This window comes from Musca autumnalis, unplaced genomic scaffold (assembly GCF_047663935.1).
Source record: "Musca autumnalis isolate F117 unplaced genomic scaffold, ASM4766393v1 scaffold_4, whole genome shotgun sequence".
Lineage (NCBI taxonomy): Eukaryota > Metazoa > Arthropoda > Insecta > Diptera > Muscidae > Musca > Musca autumnalis.
This window is the reverse complement of record NW_027411977.1, coordinates 78184084-78204661: the sequence shown is the minus strand read 5'-3', so window position 1 is coordinate 78204661 and position 20578 is coordinate 78184084. Positions and strand designations below refer to the sequence as shown.

Genomic DNA, 20578 nt, shown 5'->3' with positions numbered 1-20578 from the left:
AGTCCCGGTCCACACTTGCGTGATTTTATTGAAAAAATTGCATGAAATTATGCGTCTCTAGATCGAGTTCCATAGTAGAGTAAAATCATGAAATTTATGTAGTATGGAACTCGATCTAAGAACGCCTAATTTAATGAATTTTTTTCAATGAAATCGCTCTAGTGTGGACCAAGACTTAAAGGTGCAAAAACAATGAGATTTTCAGGCTTATCTAAGCCTCATTTTATGTAAAAGAATAAAGAAATATAATACCGCATTTTAATTAGGTAGAACCTCCCCTTTATTCTTTTATATGAAATTGAGCGTGAAGTAAACGACGAATTTCATTGTGTTTGCACCTTAAAGGCATGTGTAGATAAGCTACCTCGACTGCTTGCCTTGCGTTGCTGCTTCATTTCTGACATAACAAAAATAAAAGAATAGAGAAGGCTGAGCAAAATTCGAACTGGATTGCCCTTAAGGCCTAGCTACATAAGCTGCCTTGCCTGGTGGCCTTGCTTTCCTGCTTCATTTTTGACATAATAAAAATAAAAGAATAAAGGAGGCCGAGCACATTTCGAACTGGGTTGCCCGTTTCTTTTTTATTCTTTTATCAGAAGCAAGCAAGGTAAGCAGGCAACGCCGTACACATTAGAGCCTTTTTGCCGGGTTAACCTTCTTTGTGAGGATTTATTTGACATATAACCAATGGAATTGACATTTAAAACCCAGTGGGTTTGTTAAATCCGGTTATATATAAACGTACTATAAGGCCTCGACACATAAGAAACATGGCATTCCTGCTTAAGTCATATCTGATAAAAGACTAAAGGCCAAGATCGGCCTAATTCAAATGTGATTCTTAAAATTTTTTATTAGGTCGAATTTGGTCTTTAAGGCCTCGACACATAAGAAACATGGCATTCCTGCTTAATTCATATCTGATAAAAGACTAAAGACCAAGATCGACCTAATTCAAATGTGAATCTGAAATCTTTTTATCGAACTTGGTCTTTAGTCTTTTATCAGATATGACATAAGCAAGAATGTCATGCTTCTTACATAAGCTGCCTTGCCTGCTTGCCTTGCTTACTTCTGCTAAAAGAATAAAAAAGCAAAGGGCAACACAGTTCGAAATTTGCTCTGGCTTTTTTATTCTTTTATTTTTGTTATGTCAGAAATGAGGCAGGAAAGTAAGGCAAGCAGGCGAGGCTGCTTATGTACCCAGGCCTTAATGTCGAGCCAACTTCGAACTAGGTTGCCCTTTTTTATTTATTATTCTTTTATCGGAAGCAAGCAAGGCAAGCAGGCAAAGCAGTTTTGTACCCAGGCCTTTAGTTTTTAAAATTCCAATAATTTATAGATATTTCCTTATTTTGTTTACACATACCGGTGACACTAACGTTACATACAAAAACAAATTTCTATGTGGTTGTTGTTGAGTTGTATTTGTTGTAGTATTTACTTTAAAGTCGTAAGAGTTGTAAAAGTCGTAAACGATTTTCATATAAAATTTGCGTACGGGAACGCAAAATGTGTAAAAGTGGTAAAACTTGTAAAAACTTTTTAGTTCTGGAACAGAGCTTTAGGTTTGTCCTTTTACGTACTGAACTTTACTGAACATTGTTTCTTCAGTAATGTTTAGCAACATTTCAATTATACAATTGTCAAAACTTTACTGAAGAAAAAATGTTCAGTAAAGTTCAGTACGTAAAAAGACAAACCAATTATTTGTTGTACCATGGGTTAAGTGGGGTACACAGTTTTGACCGTTATTGACCACACTAGCAAGCAAACGCAAAGCTGTCATTCAAAACTGATAATGTGTAAACGTCAACTTTTATTGATAACCAAAAATCAATTATAATCGATCGTTTTATTTGTTGCGTTAAAAATGAACAGCTGAATATGTAAAATTATACATTTTGGTCTGTTCCTTTACCTGGCGTTTACACAGAGTCAATTTTGAGCAGACAATAGCGAAGTTAGTTGAAGGTCACACTACAGTGGTTTCATTGAAACTTTTAGGGATTCTTAAATCGAGTTCCCCACTACAGTAACTTCATGATTTTACTCTAGTATGGAAATCGACCTAGGAACCCTGGATTTCATGAAATTCAATGAAACCATCTAGTGTGACCAAGGACTAACAAACCATTTTCACCAATGCATTCATTATCTCTAAAGCCACACGCTGAAACTTTCATACGAAACTTTCCCATTTTTTGCCGTTCTTAGGTCGAGTTTTCCAATACAGTAATTTCATAAAATCACTTTAGTATGGAACTCGATCTATAAACGCCAAAATAATGTGAAAGTTTCGTATGAAAGTTTCAGGGTGTAGCTTTAGAGTATCGAACAGCATTTTGTAAATGATTGTACAAACTTTTGGGTTATCGAACAGACCTATGGTAAAAATTGAAAGTCGATTAGAAATAACCGATTATGCGTGGTTTTCGCACTGCCAATAGTCGACTACGATTTTGTCATTATACTTCTAATAGTCGATTAATCGAAAACCGACTTAGATATCCCTAATCAATTACTCTTTTTTTCTATTTCTAGTTTAAGAAAATTAAAAATTTTCTCAAAAGTTTTCTGCAAAATATACACGCGAAAATGTTCGAAATAAGAGTCAACAAAGGCTGAGTTCTGTAGATTTCGCGATAGATAACGTTAATATTAGATTAAAAATCGAGGAAATTAAAAGTGAAAATCTTTCGATTTTACAGTCACGACGAAACGAGTGGCCTTAGTTGGTTTTTGTTGCCACTGAGGTAAAAAAAAATTGTGTACGTTTATTTGATATAGACGGTGGTGGCGGCGGTGGTGGTCTCAACCGTCATCATAAACATCATCATCGCGAGCATTGCGAGTCTATTAACCCTATGCCAAAGAGGAAAGTGTTCGTTTTTATGTGAAAAACGTATGTTGTGTGAGAGGTGGTATCAGAGTGAAAAATAATTTATAATCAAAACAAGGATACCAACCTAATGTTACTTTTGCATAAACAAAAAACTACAACTAATCAATAAAACTATTTTGGCAAAGACTGTCTATACAAGCAAATAACTTTATCGGGAACATAATTTGTCAAAATCCTGGTTTCAACATACAGTGACACAACATGATCATACAAGAGCCTGTGCAGGTATAGAGTTTTGTTTGTCAGCCAACATGTGTGAAATTTTTTAAACTTTCTTATTGTTTTTATTCTCAGGCTGCCATATGGCATTGTCTCAATCATTATGATCACAAGGATGCTGTATTTTTGGCTGAACGTTTATGCTCCGAAGGTTAGTGAAAATTATCTAATGATGTTATAAAATGGACAAGCATAGATGACGAACTATAAAATACACTGAACTATTTTTATCTATATTCGATTGTAAAGTGGAATACTAAAGACAAATATTAAAATCATAATGTGTCTTCAATGTACTAATATTCCGGGAACAAATTGAATAAGCTCCCAGCTAACGGAAAATCTGAAATTTTTAGTACAGATATGTAATTTTGTCCTGATTACAAAATTATAAATTCTTTGGGGGAAGTCCAACTTCCGGAAATATGGGCCTTCGAAGTATCGAAAATTCCCATTTTTTATAACTTTGCAATTATTGAACGGATCATGGGGGCTATTCTGAACGAAAATTCCCCATGAGTTCTGTTTGTCTTTCCGCCGTTTCAACTTAAGGGAGAAAGTGAAAAAAATCACGGGTAATTTTCGTTCAGAATAGCCCCAATATTGATTCCATTGTAAAGCTTACTCCAAATAGTCGGACTTCGGTCGGGCATTTAAAACTTTATCCCATGGACAAGTGCAAACCTCGAGCACGAACAAGAAATTCAAGATTTTCTTTTATATTGTAAATTTGTTCCAATTAGCCGTCCTTTAAACAAGGGAATTATCGGAACTTCAGAGGCCCATATCTCGGGAGACGTCTACATGTGCAGCATTCACATTTGTTCTACCTGCGCAACTACATCTGTGTGTACCTGATAGACTCCTTGATCTAGAGGTTCTCATGCCTTTACCTGGCTACCCCTAAAGTGCCGGCCAACAACTTAAGAACCTTCTTCCTACATCTGATCTTGTCGCAAATAGCTGTGGTTGGCGCGGACGACGTAAACATACTGTCGAATGTTACACTCTTAATTATCTTAGTGGTTGGAATCAGGACACCATCGACCAATATGTTCAGGGAGAGCCTCATTTCAGCAGTCCATGTGGTGAACAGTGTGGCAGTGGATTTAGCGACGGATATTTTCATATTACTCAGGTGGATGAACTGCTCTGAGTCTACGCAATGATCGTACAATCATCCGCATACATTGCGATCTCTATTCCGTCTGAAGGGGGTGGGATTTTTGAGAAAGGTAGAGGTTAGGCAGTTTCGGAGATATAACCCCTACTTGGGGAACTTCCTGTTTCACTCTTCGGGTCTTCGACAACTTATTTGTAAATTCCACAAGCTTATTTGCTAGTCCCGTAGCCTCTCCTGGGAAATTTGATCTAATTTTGGGTATTCTGTCAGCAGGCGGTGATTGGTAAATTCTATGAACCGCTGTCAATCAGCTTTTACTTGGTCCGGAATAGTACGGCGGTCAGAGGTTATGAAATCGGGTTGTCTATTAACGGAGACGATGATCGGAAGATGGTCTGAGCCAAGGGAAATGGCGGGTTGCCAGGACACGTGATTTATAAAACTTGGGGTGCTAAAAGGGTTATGTCTAACGAGCGGTGGCTATCTCCTCTTATCCTCGTAGTAGCGTCTTCGTTCAAAATGTGAAGCCACCAATTTGCTCGGCCAGCGCTGTACCCATCAGGTCATTCCACACATTCCATGTGCGGGTCACTAGATTTAGGTTCAAGCGAGATAAGGACTAGTGTATAAGGTAGGCAAGTACTCCTTCTCCCCTTCTTGTACGATCAACGTTACAAACTGTGAGCTTTGTTTCTTGGATCAACTTCGATGACTTTGTTGCGGTGACGGTTGCCATTGGATTTCAGGAACGATGTATTTCCGGAGAGATTTTAGCGCAGCCAGAAGCATTATAACTCCTATCGCAATAGTCCTGGAAGTGGCTAAGTGCATCCACTCCCTACATTCATTACATGTCACCGACGTTGACATATGTTAGATGCGGACCTCGCTAACGGAACAGATCCATGGCCGAGGGGTTTTCTCTACCCCGGCACGAATCAAAAGAGCTCGTACTAGGCATATTGGCGAAAAAAGATTCCTCCGAGTAATACGTTGCATATAACAGCCGCCGTGGCATTTTAACAAGTTTCTGTAGCAATTGTTGCTGTGCCCACAACCCTGCTACAAGTGCATAAATAGATTTAAAGGACTGTGGAAAGTAAGGTGAAAAAGCTAAAGTAGAGGAATGCTTGTGTCAGATGATGACGACCTGGACGTTTTCGTAAAGGCAGGAGAGCTGAGCGCCGATCTGAATATCAATTGAAAACAATATTAATTCTAAACGAGAAAATTAATAAAAATCTTTAGTCCAGTTGGTCCTATATCGACACCTGCCGATAAAAGATTCGCTTTTGGGACAATAGAGAAACTTACAAGAACGCATAAAAGGAGTAACGGTTCCCATTGATTGAAATCTATTCTTCATCTCATACTCTTGATCTTTCTGTCATTATCTAATATATTTTTCCGACAGATATAGGAATATAGATATTTGATATACAGGCTTTTGTTTATCAAAGTTCTTACGGAAATAGAAAGTTTCATTTCTAAACACTAAAAAACGGACAAAATATTACAAACTACCAAAACTTTTTATAAATAATAAACATTTTGTAAATAAATTTGAATTTCCTTCCTTTATTTGCAGTGGAGACAGACGAAACAATTTTCATCTTAGCCACAAGTTATTACCGATCAAATCTCATCCATCAAACATACTGGTTGTTACGTGAAAAATCTCGTCGTTCTCCTCAATGTCGTTTCCTTCAGGCAAAATGTGCATACCAACTTAAAAAATACTCGGAAGCTGAATGTGCTCTAACCAGCAATGGATTTGGCGATATGAAAAACAGTTTTGAAGACATCGTGAAGGAATTTGGCGAAATAGCATGCTTCGTCTTACAGCTGATAGCACAGATATGTGTTAAAACGGAGCGTAATAAAATTGCCACGATGGCATTGCGAAAAGCGCTTAAGCTGAATCCATTTATGTGGCAAGCTTTTGCCGATCTATGCCAATTGGGTGAATATCCGGATGCCAATAGTATATTTCAAATACCCAATACCGATATATTCAACACCTGCCAAGGCAATATGAACACAAGTTCAATGATTCTCTTTGGTGGCGGTGTGGCAAACGAATGTGGTAGTATGAACAATTCAAATTTCGGTCCAGCAAATTCAACGGATGGCGGTTTTGTTAGTCAATTGTGTAATAGTTCAAATTATATACTCTCCACACCCGTAGAACAACAAATCCAACCGCCATCAAATAACAATGGCCTAGGAGCCTTACAGAATATGACCACACCAAATAACAACAATAACAATCTAAATAGTTCCATATCAATGCTAAGAGGTAACACAACCGGTATGAGTGTTGTTGGCAATGGCATAAATCAAAATCCACAGAATGCCAGTATGATGATGTTGGACGATACTCCAGTCGGTTATACGACAAATTCGGATCAGACAAGCGGCATAAGCACACAAGGTGATGGTGGTGCTGGAACACCATTCCGTAAACAATTTAAATATTTATCAGCAATGTCACCTACGACACCCAGTTTTGGTGTTCTACCCATAAATAGTCCGTGTGGTGGTGACTCATCGTTTTTGGGTAGTTTCAGTGGTGCTGGTCACACACAATCTAATCTCAATATAACAAATTCACCATTGCCACAAACATTGGCTGAGGTGAATCAGGAGCAGAAAGTAATAGGTAAAAAAATGAAGGGGCATGTCAGTAGTTTGATAAACCGCAAAGATACATCATCGAACTCTGGAAGTGGTAGCAAACCGGCCGTGTTCACACAAACTGGAAACATAACTCCACGAACTCCAAATAATACGGGAAATGGTTCAAGCGGTAAGTTTGCATTATTTCAAAAGTTCCTCTTTATATTTGCTGCTTTAGTAAATATTTCATAAATTTATGTTGATATGTGCAACTGTGTTGTAAAAATTAGCATCGCCGCCTGAAAAACAGAAGAGAGGGAGAGAGAAAATTAAAATTAAAGTATATTAAAAGTTGATTAAAACTCTTCTAAAGCGCATTTATAATCCGATAGATATAATGATTTGCTCACATCGTATATTCAGTCCAAGGACTATTTCTGTTAGGTTAGGGGATGTGCAGCCACTAATTGTGACTGCGTCACTCGGAGACCTTCCGGTCCATTGTGATCATCCAGTAGAAAAAAGCTGCAGGAAAAGAGGAGGTGGAAAAAGGGGAGGATAGGGGAAGAAATAAAAAGAGAAAGTTGTTAGCAAAGTGAAAGAACGAATAGATTACAAGAATGTTTAAGAGTGGAGTAATAGTTTTAGAGTAGGAGAAAATATTTATTTCTAATGGTAGGCAGAATAGTTGAATTATTTTACGCGTTCAGGTTGTGCTGTCCCAGCCACTTTTGATTTTTGATGATGTTGTAGATCACAGCAGGTTCCACAGTTGAGTAGAAAGTTAGACACGGTGGAAAGTGAGCACCTACTAACCTATGCCGTCTACGAGCCATTGCTGGACAACGACACAGGATGTGCTCGATCGTCTCTAACTCCTCCTCGTCCTCACAGAGTCTGCAGTAGTCAGTAACATCCTCATCCCATTTGTTGGTATGGGCCCTGATGTAGCAGTGTCCAGTAATGACTCCCGTCGTTACTCTAACTTTAGCTTTACTCAGGTTCAGCAGAGAGTTCGTTCTTTTGACTGACAGAGACGGCCATATGGATCTTGCCACAATGCACCTAGGTTCATTATGCCACAATTCACTGGCTCTTTCGTCAGAGAACGTTTTAATATTTTGAAAGAAATGACAAATGGGTGGTTTGATAGAGTCAGCGATAGCTAGGTCTGTGGACTGTGATCCTCGCCTAGCTAATTCGTCTGCTCTTTCATTACCCAGATAGTCGCGGTGTCCTGGTACCCAGCATAGCCGGAAGCCGTTAGTTAGCGTTCCCAAGGCTGATCTACACTTAAGGACGACATCGGATTTGATGTTGCAGGATTTGATGGCTTTAAGAGCCGCTTGGCTATCCACAAAGATAGTCACCGGTTCAAAGATTTCTGCATCCAAACTTTTTATCAATTCCGCTGCCTTCCAAATCGCGAAGATTTCAGCCTGGAAGACACTACAGTTGCTGTCTAGCCTGTAGGTGTACTCAAGAGATAGCCTTTCACAGTAGACGCCAGCCCCGGTACCTTCCTCCATCTTGGAACCGTCTGTATAGAAAGCCAGACCGTCCAGAGGGGGGTTACTGCGGTTCCAGTCATCTCTACTAGGTATAACGACGTCTATATCGTCAAATCTCAGGACTGGTGATATATAGTCGCTCAGTTTTCCGCGTTGGTTCACATTTATGCCTGATTCATTCAGGATACAACCATGCCCATAGGTACAAACGCGCCAGAGATCCTGTTCATGCAGCCGTAGGGCACTGCGAGTTGCCTGACACTTAATGCTGAGACTCAGTGGTTTTAAGTTCAGCATTGCGTTCAGAGCAGCCTGTGGTGTGCTCCTGGTGGCTCCAGTTATGAGAATCGAGGCAGCTCTTTGTACCTTGTTAAGCCTACCGGATGTCGATTTTTGGCGCAGTGAGTGCCACCAAACAAGAGAACCATAGGATAAAATGGGACTAACCACGGTGTTATACAACCAGTGTATAATCGATGGGCTTAGGCCCCAACTTTTCCCAATGGAATTCTTACATGAATAAAGTGCAATCAATCCTTTCTTCGCCCTTTCCTCAGCATTCCTGTTCCATCGCAATTGACAGTCCAGAATAGTGCCGGGGTACTTTGCCTCGGGCGAGAGCTGAAGCTGCACTCCATCCAGTGATGGTGGTACAAATACGCCGAACATTACCAGTTCTGTATTGGTTGGGTTTAATCCAAGGCCATTGGCTTTAGCCCAGCGCGACAGCGTCGATAATGCTCCTTGCATAAGCTCCGAAATGGCTGACGGAAACTTACCGGAAATCAGTAGTACCTCGTAGGCGACAACTTTTATACCTTGATTGTCCAGGTCCATCAAAATATTGTTTATAACAAGTAGCCACAGTAGCGGTGAGAGCACCCCTCCTTGGGGGGTGCCTCTAGTTACTGTTTTCCTAATTTTTGTCTCCCCAATGCTGGAGTTTATAATTCTGCTTTCTAGCATATTATTTATCCAGCAAGTTAGAGGTTCAGGTGTGTTCACTTTCTTAAGTGAGAGTTTTATGGACTCAAGTTCTACGTTGTTAAAGGCTCCTTCTATGTCCAGAACGGCAGCCAAGGTAAAGTTTGAGTTTTCCATATTCCTCTCAATGAAGCCAACCACCTCATGCAAGGCAGACTCCACAGATTTGCCTTTAATATAGGCGTGTTGTGAGCTGCTCATAGAGGCGGTGTCTACATGGCTCCTTATCTCCAGATCGATCAGTCTCTCGAGAGTCTTAAGGAGAAAGGATGATAAACTAATGGGTCTGTAGTCCTTTGGTGCAGAGTGACTAGGTTTTCCCGCTTTGGGAATGTAAGTAACTTTTTCCACAGACCCGATACATAAGAGTCAAACACGCCCTATAGATCTCCTCCAGGATTTGATATAAAAGCGGCGCTGCAAATTGAAGCCGGCGTTATACCATCCGGTCCAGGTGACTTATATGGCTTGAAAGTGTTGACAGCCCATTTAATCTTATTTCTGTTAACCACCTTATCAATGAGATCCAAATCCCTAGGCTCTTGAATTTAGAGGTCGTCACATTCATTATTGACGGTGTCCGCATCCTTACAGCCTGGGAAGTGGGTCTCTGCCAGGAGGTTAAGAGTCTCGGTAGCAGACTCAGTCCACGCACCATCTTGCTTCTTGATACTTCCAATGGATTTAGGGTCCTTGGAAAGTATCCTACGAAACCTAGCTGCATCGTTGACTCCTTCTACTGACTCACAGAAATTCACCCAAGATTTTTTTTAGCTCGCTTGATCTCACTCTTGTATTTATTGAAACTCACCTTGTAGGAGTCCCAATCAATGTCGAGTTTAGTCTCATGCGGCCTGTTATACAGTCGCCTGGTAGTTTTTCTAAGCTCGCCAAGTTCCTTGTTCCACCACACTGGCTGAGATTTCTTCCCAGGATAGGTTAGTGGACAGGATTCCTTATGGCAACGGAGAAGAACGTCTGTAAGATTTTTTACGGTCCCATTAAGATCCTCAGCTGTTTTACATTAATGTTAAGAGCCAGTTGAGAATTCGTTAGTTCCGTGTACTTATCCCAGTTTGTTCTTCGCGGGTTCCTATAAGGCATTTGGCGACCCCCGTCCAAAATGACATCAAAGGATATCTTCAAATGATCCGAGAAGGAACATTCTTTAGATACCCTCCAATTACATAGGACGGAGTCATCTAGATTAGAGAGGGTTAGGTCGATGACCTCCTCCCTATCCCTAATTTTAAAGGTTGGATCATTACCCCTGTTACATATTCGTAAATTATATGATAAAATAAAGTCGAATATAGACTCACCCCTTTTGATGGTGTCCTTGCTGCCCCATTGGAAATGGTGAGCGTTTGAGTCGCATCCCAGGATCACGTTATAGGTACCCATCATATCACCGAGCAACCGTCGGTTAAGTTAATAACAGATTTATTCTGCGGGGCATTGTTCGTTTCTCCAGAAGACGATGTTTCCTTAGCTGGTCTAACCATCTTCCTATTGAGACCAGCATTTCCAGCCGCTTCACCCTTGCCTTTCGGAGCAGAATCGGACTTTGAGGCAGAGTCCTTCACCGGTCGGTCATCACTAGGGGTGCCTGTAGATTTGGGGGTGCACTCATTAGCCTTTTCCTTTACCTGTCGGTTCGGGTTAAGCTTCTGAATAGGTTTCGGCGTAGCACATTTGCCAGAGGCAGTAGGCTTAGCCGGCTCCACTACTTCATCCGGGAGGAAGATCCGTTCCACCTGGAGCTCGCGATGAAATTCACGCGGGTAAGTTCTCTCCTACTTCCTTATGAATTTCAGCTTACCCCTGATGAGATGGACCTCCCTCGCCGAATGCAAGTTCGCATCTCTCCCTACGAACTTGCGGAGATAGGATACAGCACGTTTGTAGTGCTTCGCATCCGATGCTTCTCGTGCAGATGCAACTTTCGAGTCGCTGCCCGTTGTCGGCGTCTCGTTAGATTCCCCGTCGTCGGACATCATTTCAGTTGCAGTCTTCCTTTGAAGCCTATTGTCGGCAGGTGCCGACACAGGACCAGTCGGAATCGGACCTGCATCCGGTTGGGTATCAGGGTTCGCACTCCCTTTGTTAGAGTCACAACAACCTTCCTGTGTAGACTTGGCCGGGATCACCGTGGTGTCCAGCTCATCATCAGCCAGGGTTAGATTGTGTAACAATTCCTCCGGGAGTGTGTCCTCACAATGCTCAGCTGGTCGAGGAGTTCCCTACCTTGCCTCTCTAAACTGTCATGAATAGTTCTGAGGGTCCCGTGAAGGTCGTCAACGCCCACGACTGCGGTCCGGTCTGCCGTAGACTGGCTTTCATCAGCCCTGGCTAAATCATGTTCTTTTTGAATTGCCGGGCGTCATCTAATTTGGGGGTTGGAATTGATGCACTTGTAGCAGGTACAGCAGTAGTTGCCAAGACATCCGCACCTAAAACAGCCGGATCACAATCGGTTGATCTCGACGACACATGGCTTGTGGTCACACCAACGCTTGCCGCCGGTACTGGGTTATTAACTCCCTGCACCGTAACTTTATTTCTCCTATTCTTTCTACCCATTTTAGTTAATTTATTTAAGGGAACTACCCCGATCCAATTTTTGGTCCACGGGGGGTTCGAGGACCCCCAGGGTCTCCACAATGTGCGGGGTCGGGTCCGCCTTTGGTTGCCCAAGGACGGCTCCGACTCTACACAATGCAGTGACCCCCTTCCCATCCGCCACCCGGGAAGACGCGCCTGGTAGGAGAATGGCAAACTCCCCCAGGACTATTTCTGTTACTCCCATATATATTAGCGTTCGATGTGAGATAAATAAAGCCCTAAAAGAACAATATAGGGCCGATCAAGCTGTAAATTGGTAATGTTTCAATAAAAATGAAATAAATTGACACATGCATCCAGAACTAGCCTAGAACACATTGTGCCAATTTTTATTTGTACTTAAATTATTCCAATTTTACTTGAAAAAAAAAACGCGATTTTGCAGAATGGCGCAAACATATATTAAAAGTTATGATACAGTCTTATAAATAAGAACCCCGCCAGGGTTTTCATAGAGCTTTTTGAGTATGGACTTGCCCCATAAAAATTTATACAGTTGTAAAAGGATAGCGAGGACAACCTTCTGGAAAAAATGATATAGCTCATCAATCTACCGGTGCTACGAAGAGCATTTCACAGGCACTGATATTTAAGAGTGCCTTTAGGCTTACTGAACTAAATTTATGGCGCAACTCTGTATACGACCAGGATGCAATTAACGACGAACAGAATAGCCACTGGAAGAAATAAGTGATTATATATCACCTCAAATAAACTTCGAACCAATAAATGTTCACATACCTGACGGAAACTGTCACCAAGATGGAAACAAGCAAAGGGTCAGGCGTACATAACGATACAAATCTCATACATGTTGAATGTAAATTGTAGTGTCTTCCAGGCCGTATTCTTTGCAATTTAAAAAACTTCAGAACTGATAAGCATTAGGAAAAGAGACATAGTTGATTGAACCGGTGACAATCTATGTCAATAGTCAGGAGGTCCTTAAATCACTCAGGTCCAACTTCATAAATTCAGAAGCAGTTTTGGAATGTAACTTTATGTTGGCCCTGGGTAATTTTAACATCGAAGAAAATGAAATAGCGGATCTGAGTCAACGGATGTGGCAATCGACAACTCGATCAATCCACCCCCAGTCGTTATAGCAGCATAGAAACCTACGTAGAAGCATAGGTTTAATGGAAGGTTGGCAGCCGCTGTCCGAACCATTATGGTTTCGGGTCAATCCGGTACGAAAGAACTCGCTGCCGTGGGAACATGGTTTTCGAGATGAGAATAGCAATATTTGGAACAATGAATCCAAATGTAAGGTTTCCAAAGCAATCTGGGCAATCTTCTCCAAACGGAGAACCACCAACCTACTTTCCCTGAAGAAATTTGACCTGAAACTAACAGTAGAAATTATCCACGGTTTACTGCAGAAACAGATCTATGTCTTGCAAATGGGAAAGAGAGGAAATTGCTGACTACTGCAAGGTATGAGCAATTGAGCGTGATGAGCTTCGCCGTGCCAACTCCCGTGACCCCAGAGGCAGGGAGCTGACTCTGGAAGTTTACAGGTTGGTTGGTCAGCATAAGCGGAAAAGCAACATTGGAGCAGGAATAACCCAGCAAACCAATCGTACCGACATCGTAACGATATCGGAACAAAATTCGGACGATACGTCCGATGTCTGATCCGAAGTCGTAACGATATCTTAACGAAAGTTGTATGAAGTGGTTGACATAATTTCGGAACGAAATGTCTTAGCTACATCGGATCGACTTCGGTCCGATTTCGTAACGAAATCTGAAGAAAATCCTTAGGAAATTCGGAAAGGAAATTTCTTTCCGACATTCGTTCCGAAATCGGAACGAAATCGGTACAAAATCTCAACTATTTCCTATCCGAAAAATCGTTTAGAAATCGGTACGAAATCTGAACGACTTTGCTTCCGAAATTGTTCAGACGTGTCGGACATCAAGCATTTGGTTTGCTGGGAAGTGAATTGTGGGCAACGGTTGAGTATGTGCGTGAAGATAAAATCGATTTTAACTAGCGGAGACAAAAACCACACTACTAGTGGTATAATAACAGTTGTATAACAAATTCGTACGAAGGTAAAAACGATTTTTAAGGATATGTGTTTTAGACTATTGCTCAGGATCTAGAAAAGCTACGCGTGTACGGAAAGTTGAGTTGCACAAACGAAGGTGTCCACATTTTCATATTGTGGGAATTTTGAGATATGAGCTGTTTATGAAAAGACTTTATATATGTGGGTGGACCTAATGAAGGCTCTCAGGCGGAATTTATTCCGCGTAGGGATATATGGCGTGCACCACTAATTGGGCCAATGGGTCGGCAATCAGAAAATGTTGAGACCCAAAGGATTCATTGTAGAAATTTAAAAAAAATGGACCGATGATGAAATGCCTTCATTTATGAGTATGGACCTATTGAAGACCCCTCCAGGTGGAATTTATTCCGCGTAGGGATATATGGCGTGCATCACCAATTAGGCTAATGGGTCGACTATTAGAAAATGCTGAGACCCAAGGTATTCATTGTAGAAATTTTAAAAAATGGACCGATGATGAAATGCCTTCATATATGAGTATGGACCTATTGCAGGCCCCTCTAGGCGGAATATATTCCGCGTAGGGATATATGGCGTGCACCACTAATTGGGCCAATGGGTCGGCAGCTGATATCTCAAAATTTCCACAATATGAAAATGTGGACACCTTCGTCTGTCCAACGCAACTTTTAGTACGCGCGCAGCTTTTCTAAATCCTGAGCAATAGTCTAAAACATACATCCTTAAAAATCGTTTTTAACTTCGTACGAATCTGTTATATAACTGTTATACCACTAGAGATGTGGTTTTTGTCTCCGCTAGTTAAAATCGATTTTTATCTTCATGCACATCGGTTAAGTCATCCTGGAATGAAGAAATATAGGACCTCCATCACATTTGGCGACGTTACGCTGACTTATCCGATGAGGTGCGCAAGTTATTTCAACCGACATTTTGTCCAGCACCCGGGGAGTGTCAGGGCGAAGAAAAGAGTACCACGTCGCATTAGATCTCTTCCTGCCGAGTTGGAACTACCACAATTTACAATGGATGATGTTGCGAATATCATCAGGAACGCTAAATTATTCAAAGCGTTGGGCCCTGATGGAATCTCCATGGTAATTTTGAAGTAGATGGATACGCCAGGAGTAGAGTTTCTTACTAAAGTTCACAACCTGTCGCTAGCCACACCGCTACTGAAGCCGGGCAAGGATGTTAGCAAAGCTGAATTGTACAGACCGATTTCGCTTTTGTCAATCGTAGCAAAGACCCTTAAGGCTTTAGTCCTCTCACCCCAAGGTGAGGTGATATCTCAGCAACTGTTTAAACTCTTCCTCTCCTGCATTCCGCCCCTCCAGACGGCATTGAGATCGTAACGTATGCGGATGAGTGTGCGTCATGTAGTTGAATGTCATGGTCGATGGTAGCAGAATTCCATTACAAAACAACCCCATAATTCTGGGGGCCACATTCAACAGCATGTTCATGTCGTCCGCGCATGCCATAGATTTCTGCCACAAGCTGAGATGTAGAACAAGGTCCTCAAGTCCCTAGCCGGCAGCACTTGGGGCGCAGATAAAGAAACCTTGTTGAACACATATAACGTGATGGGTCGGTTTGTGGTAAGCTATGATCCGATAATATTAGTCCAATGCAATTTAAAAATATTAAAACCTGCCAGAATGCCGCCCTGATAACTGCAACAGGATGCCTTCTGTCTTCTTCATGTCTTCAGTGGACCATCTACATGAGGAGACAAAGATTCTTCCATTACAGCAACACAATTGAATGCTTTCGTTGCAGTACTTGCTCGGGTGTTACCGTGAGAGACTTCCTAATTGCCACATGGTGGATTGGAGAGAAGTCCAATGTTACAATGCAGGTTTAAATAGCTTTCACACGGATGCAGGCGCAGATGTCATAAACAACTAAAGTGGGAATGCGGTCCTCGAAGAACATCCCCCCTCTATCGCAGCTGAGGAGCGTCAACTGCCACGACGAACCAAAGTAGTTTTGGCGCAACTACGTTCGGGATGGTGCAGTCATCTAAATTCCTATAGAGCATGGATCGATGACACCGTGCAAAACATCTGCCCAGCATGTGCCACAGGCCAAACCTAATGAACTAATTCCAATAGATCCGTTGTTATCTCCCGTCGAAGCAGCCACATTCCTAGAACTGGAGATAGACTCAGAAACTGATTAAGCAGAAAATGGACTTAAAAACATAAAATAAAAACACTGTTACAACAACTCACAGCCATCGTTGATCATGCGATCTAGTAGCATAAGGTCCCCGAGTGAAGTAGTTGTCAGATAGTTAAGCATCCTTTAACCTAACATAGCCTAACGTATATAGGTAGATTTGTTGAATTAGATGGACAATTAAGAAAGGTTATCTAATAAGGCTACCAAGTATAATATGTTCTCTGTAAAAAGTTACGAAGTACTACAATATGGACAATACAATACAGACCGCGTTTACCAGTCCGAAATTGCAAGAGGATGTTGGCTTCGAACTTTATTGTATCTATAACTGTTTATGGCTACGGAGGCCGCCTACAGAGGTACGGTTTTCATAAAATTCGCTTTGGACAATCTTTTTTTGTTGCTGTATCCGCTTGGTTGTAGTCATTTATGTCTACCTATTTACGCTATGGACGATAGGACGTCGACTCATGCTGTCAGGATAGATTTCTATGTCTTAAGGTATAGGTTCAATATAGGTTTATTTAATTCTATTTTAATTAAATAACCGAGAGGAGGTCCCATTTTGCAGAGACTGAGAGTTAGAAAACATTTTCAAGGCGGGCATGCTTAACATTGCATCACGGGTGAACGCATGCAAAGACAAAACAAAGTTCATTAATTTTTCCTAAAATATCAAGTTTAAATAACATCAAAATACAACTGCAATGCATATGTGCTTCATGAAATATTGACCTCAGTTCCATTTTATATTCATTACACTATTTATAATAAAACCTTCAGCGCAAGCAAATCACAATTAAAATATAATTTTCAATTCGTTCCATTCAACAGGTACAAATATTCCTAATGCTGCGGTGAGACGTAGTTCACGCCTCTTTAGTCATAGCGGATATTCCGTAAAAGAAAACAACAAATCGCCAAATATATCGAATAAATTTGTTCAGCCCCGCTCACCTCCACGCAAAACTAAAACACGTATGGGCAAGATTTGTCTTAACAATGAACTGATTGAAGACAAATCCAACAGTAATCAAAGTAATAGCGAAAAAATTTCGGATAAAAATTTACGCAAAGACAAGGAAAAAGTTGAGACAATAACATCGGCACAATCGGCAACGAATCGCACCTCCGAAGATGCCAAAGTGCAGCTGAACAATAGTCTCAACAATGCCCAAACTATGGCTCACCATTTGCTATCGCTAAAGAAACAATCTGCCGATGGTCTGATGGCTCTGCTTCGAGACTTGGGCGAGGGTTATAAGCTGTTAGCCCACTTCCAATGTAAAGCCTGTATCAAACACTTAGAGTCTACAATTCCAAAACATCACTTCTCATCGAGTTGGGTGCAATCGTTGATTGGAATGTCCCACTACGAGTTGAGGGAATATGAAAATGCCGTTGCGATATTTAAACGCATACACGAACAAGAGCCCTACCGCCTGGACTATATGGAAATATATTCGTCGTCATTGTGGCATCTGCAGAAAGAAGTTAGCCTGTCAGCGTTAGCCCAAGACTTGATTAATCAAAATAAAACATCGCCCATAACCTGGTGTGTGGCAGGAAATTGCTTCTCGTTGCACAAAGAACACGAGACTGCGATAAAGTTCTTCAAAAGAGCAGTGCAGGTTGATCCTGAGTTTGTCTACAGCTACACATTATTGGGCCATGAATTGGTCTTGACCGAAGAACTGGATAAAGCCATGGACTATTTCCGTGCGGCTGTGGTCAGAGATCCACGACATTATAATGCCTGGTTCGGCATTGGTACAATATATTCCAAACAGGAAAAATACGAACTGGCAGAGTTACATTATATTAAAGCTCTGAAAATCAATCCACAAAACTCGGTCATTCTTGTGCATATTGGGGCTATGCAATACTTTATGCAAAAGAAGGAACAGGCACTACAAACTCTCAACACAGCTGCCACACTAGATCCTAAGAATCCATTGGCCCGTTTCCACCGAGGCTCCATCTATTTCTCATTGGGACGACATCAAGAAGCGCTCAAGGAACTGGAAGAACTCAAAGAGATCGTACCTAAAGAGTCAGTCGTCTTCTATTTAATAGGAAAAATTCATAAAACGTTAGGCAACGTCGACTCGGCCCTGATGCACTTTAGCTGGGCCACAGACCTAGATCCCAAAGGAGCCAATAATCAAATAAAGGATGCCTTTGATTCTATGTCAAATCCCTGCTGTCCCTCGACCATGAATGAAGCCGGTCTAGATGCCGACTTAGAGCCCATCTCGGAGCGTTCAGACGAATCGACACAAGCCCAAGATGTGAACTATGATAGTGATTTTTAAATAACACCAAACATCTATATGTTCTAATACAACGACTGATCGAGGACATATATTCGTTGACCGACCGGTCTTGAGTGTGGAATAGTTAAAGAGAATAAAAATAATATTAAAATAAAACTTGTAATATTGTTTCCATTATGCTTTCGTTTACTTCCTTTTTTGTTGATTTTATTATTAATAATACTACATATTATGATTATTATAGTTTATTCCCTGGGCCCTTTCATTTTATGTGTATTTTTGAGCTATGTAAAACATTATTCATTAAATAATAATTAAAACAATTTTAATTTCTTGCTATTTCTTCTTTACCACAAAAAAAAAAAACAATTTAGAAATACTTAATAGAAAAACAGAATTAAATGCAGTTGGAACAATCGGTAATCACTTATATTGACTGTCTGTCACTTATTACAGCAAATAAGCAAGCCACCAACCAATAAAGAAATCCTAAGCACTTTAACGATTGCGATAAAAAGACATCATCTCATCCCATCAATGGTGGACTTACTACTATACACTTTTTTGCATCATAATATTACTATAAAATACAAAAATTAATCTGAAGTAGCCCTTAAATTTAAACACAAATTACTGAAATATAAAATAAAAAGAGAGAAAAACAAGAAACATTAGCATGTAAAGCCAAATCTAATGTTTTATTTAATAAAAGAAAGAAAAGAAATTTGTTTTTGATATGCATTCAATTCAACACTGCAGTTGTAGGGTCTTTGCTATTAGATTTTTTAATCGGGAATTTCCATCCCTGGAATTTCTGCATTTCCAGCTAATTTTTTACTTCGGAAATGCTGCTTTCTATCATATCTATTTCTCGGTCTGTATATCACTGTGCAAAATTTTTAAGGTCATTTTGTGCAAACAATTCGAACTGAGAATTTTTTGAAAATACAGACCCAAACGACAAGAAACCCTAGTTCACGGGGGTTGTGTCAGATCCATCTCGGATTTTATGGCCCCATCTAAACATGGTTAAATATTGTGTTTATAAAGAAATTCGGGGCTATATCTCTGAAACCAATGCGAATCTTCTTCTGACCTCTGAAGCAAATTTGTAGATAAGGACAAGAATAAAATATTTGGAGAAATAATGAACTCAAAAAACTACATTTATTGCCTCAAATTTCAAAATATATGCAAAAATTCCACAATTTTTATACACTTCGCACCGTATCTGCAAAACCGTTAATTTTATCTGAATATTTTCTTTTGGAAAAATATTCCCAGGAATGTAATACACAACTAACTCTTCAGAACATGTCATTGTTGTAAAAAGCCTCTATGCTGTTGTTATCAGAACATTTTTCAACGACGATTTAATAAAAATGTCAATAATGTACTGAAATCCGAAATGCGAGAATAAACTGTTGGTGTGAACTGTGTTTGAAATACGTCTTGTAAAAGATATGATGCAAAATACCGCTGAAACAACATGAAGTAAGCATTGTTTGAGAACTTTATTTGGAAGATTTTTGCAAAAGGTTACTTGGTTCAACTCCCAATAATTTAGCCGATACTGACCAGAATTTCAGCAATTATGTGAAATTTTCTATATTTTACCTATTTTGAAGACCTAGATGTAGTTTTTCTTATGTGTTTCTTTTCGAAAGATAAGTTCTACTAGTTTAGGGCTACAATATTGCTAAAGCAAGGCCAAATTCCTATTCGTTTCTGAGATAAAGGCCTGATAAATGCAAAAAAAAGTGTAGATTTATCCCGGTTTAGATGAGGCCATAAAATTCGAACTGGATCTGACAGGACAAAACCCTACTAGGGTTTTTGTAGTATAAATATCTACTTTCAAAAAATGCATACTAGAAGTTGTTTGCATTTTCAGTGTTGCATAGTGTATACATATCGCTCATTTACTCAAAGTGTGGCGTAACTCAAATAATGCGTTTTCTGAGTTCGTAATTTCTATTTTTTTCTACGACTTCTATTTTATCTTGTGTCAAATTTGTGTGCTGATATCTCTAAAACCCAATTCATTTACTACGAGTTTGGCATAATTCAAAAAAGTATTTTTTGAG

General features: G+C 40.3%; 1 protein-coding gene across 1 annotated transcript; it reads left to right on the top strand.

Moving 5' to 3' along the window:
* Window positions 1-2466: 2466 nt before the first annotated feature.
* On the top strand, window positions 2467-18820 carry Cdc27 (cell division cycle protein 27). The gene is made up of 4 exons (XM_073987512.1): window positions 2467-3130; window positions 3200-3275; window positions 5836-7056; window positions 17050-18820. The coding sequence occupies exons 1-4, from the start codon at window positions 3107-3109 to the stop codon at window positions 18528-18530; spliced, it is 2802 nt and encodes a 933-aa protein (XP_073843613.1). The 5' UTR covers window positions 2467-3106; the 3' UTR covers window positions 18531-18820.
* The last annotated feature ends 1758 nt before the right edge of the window (window positions 18821-20578 follow it).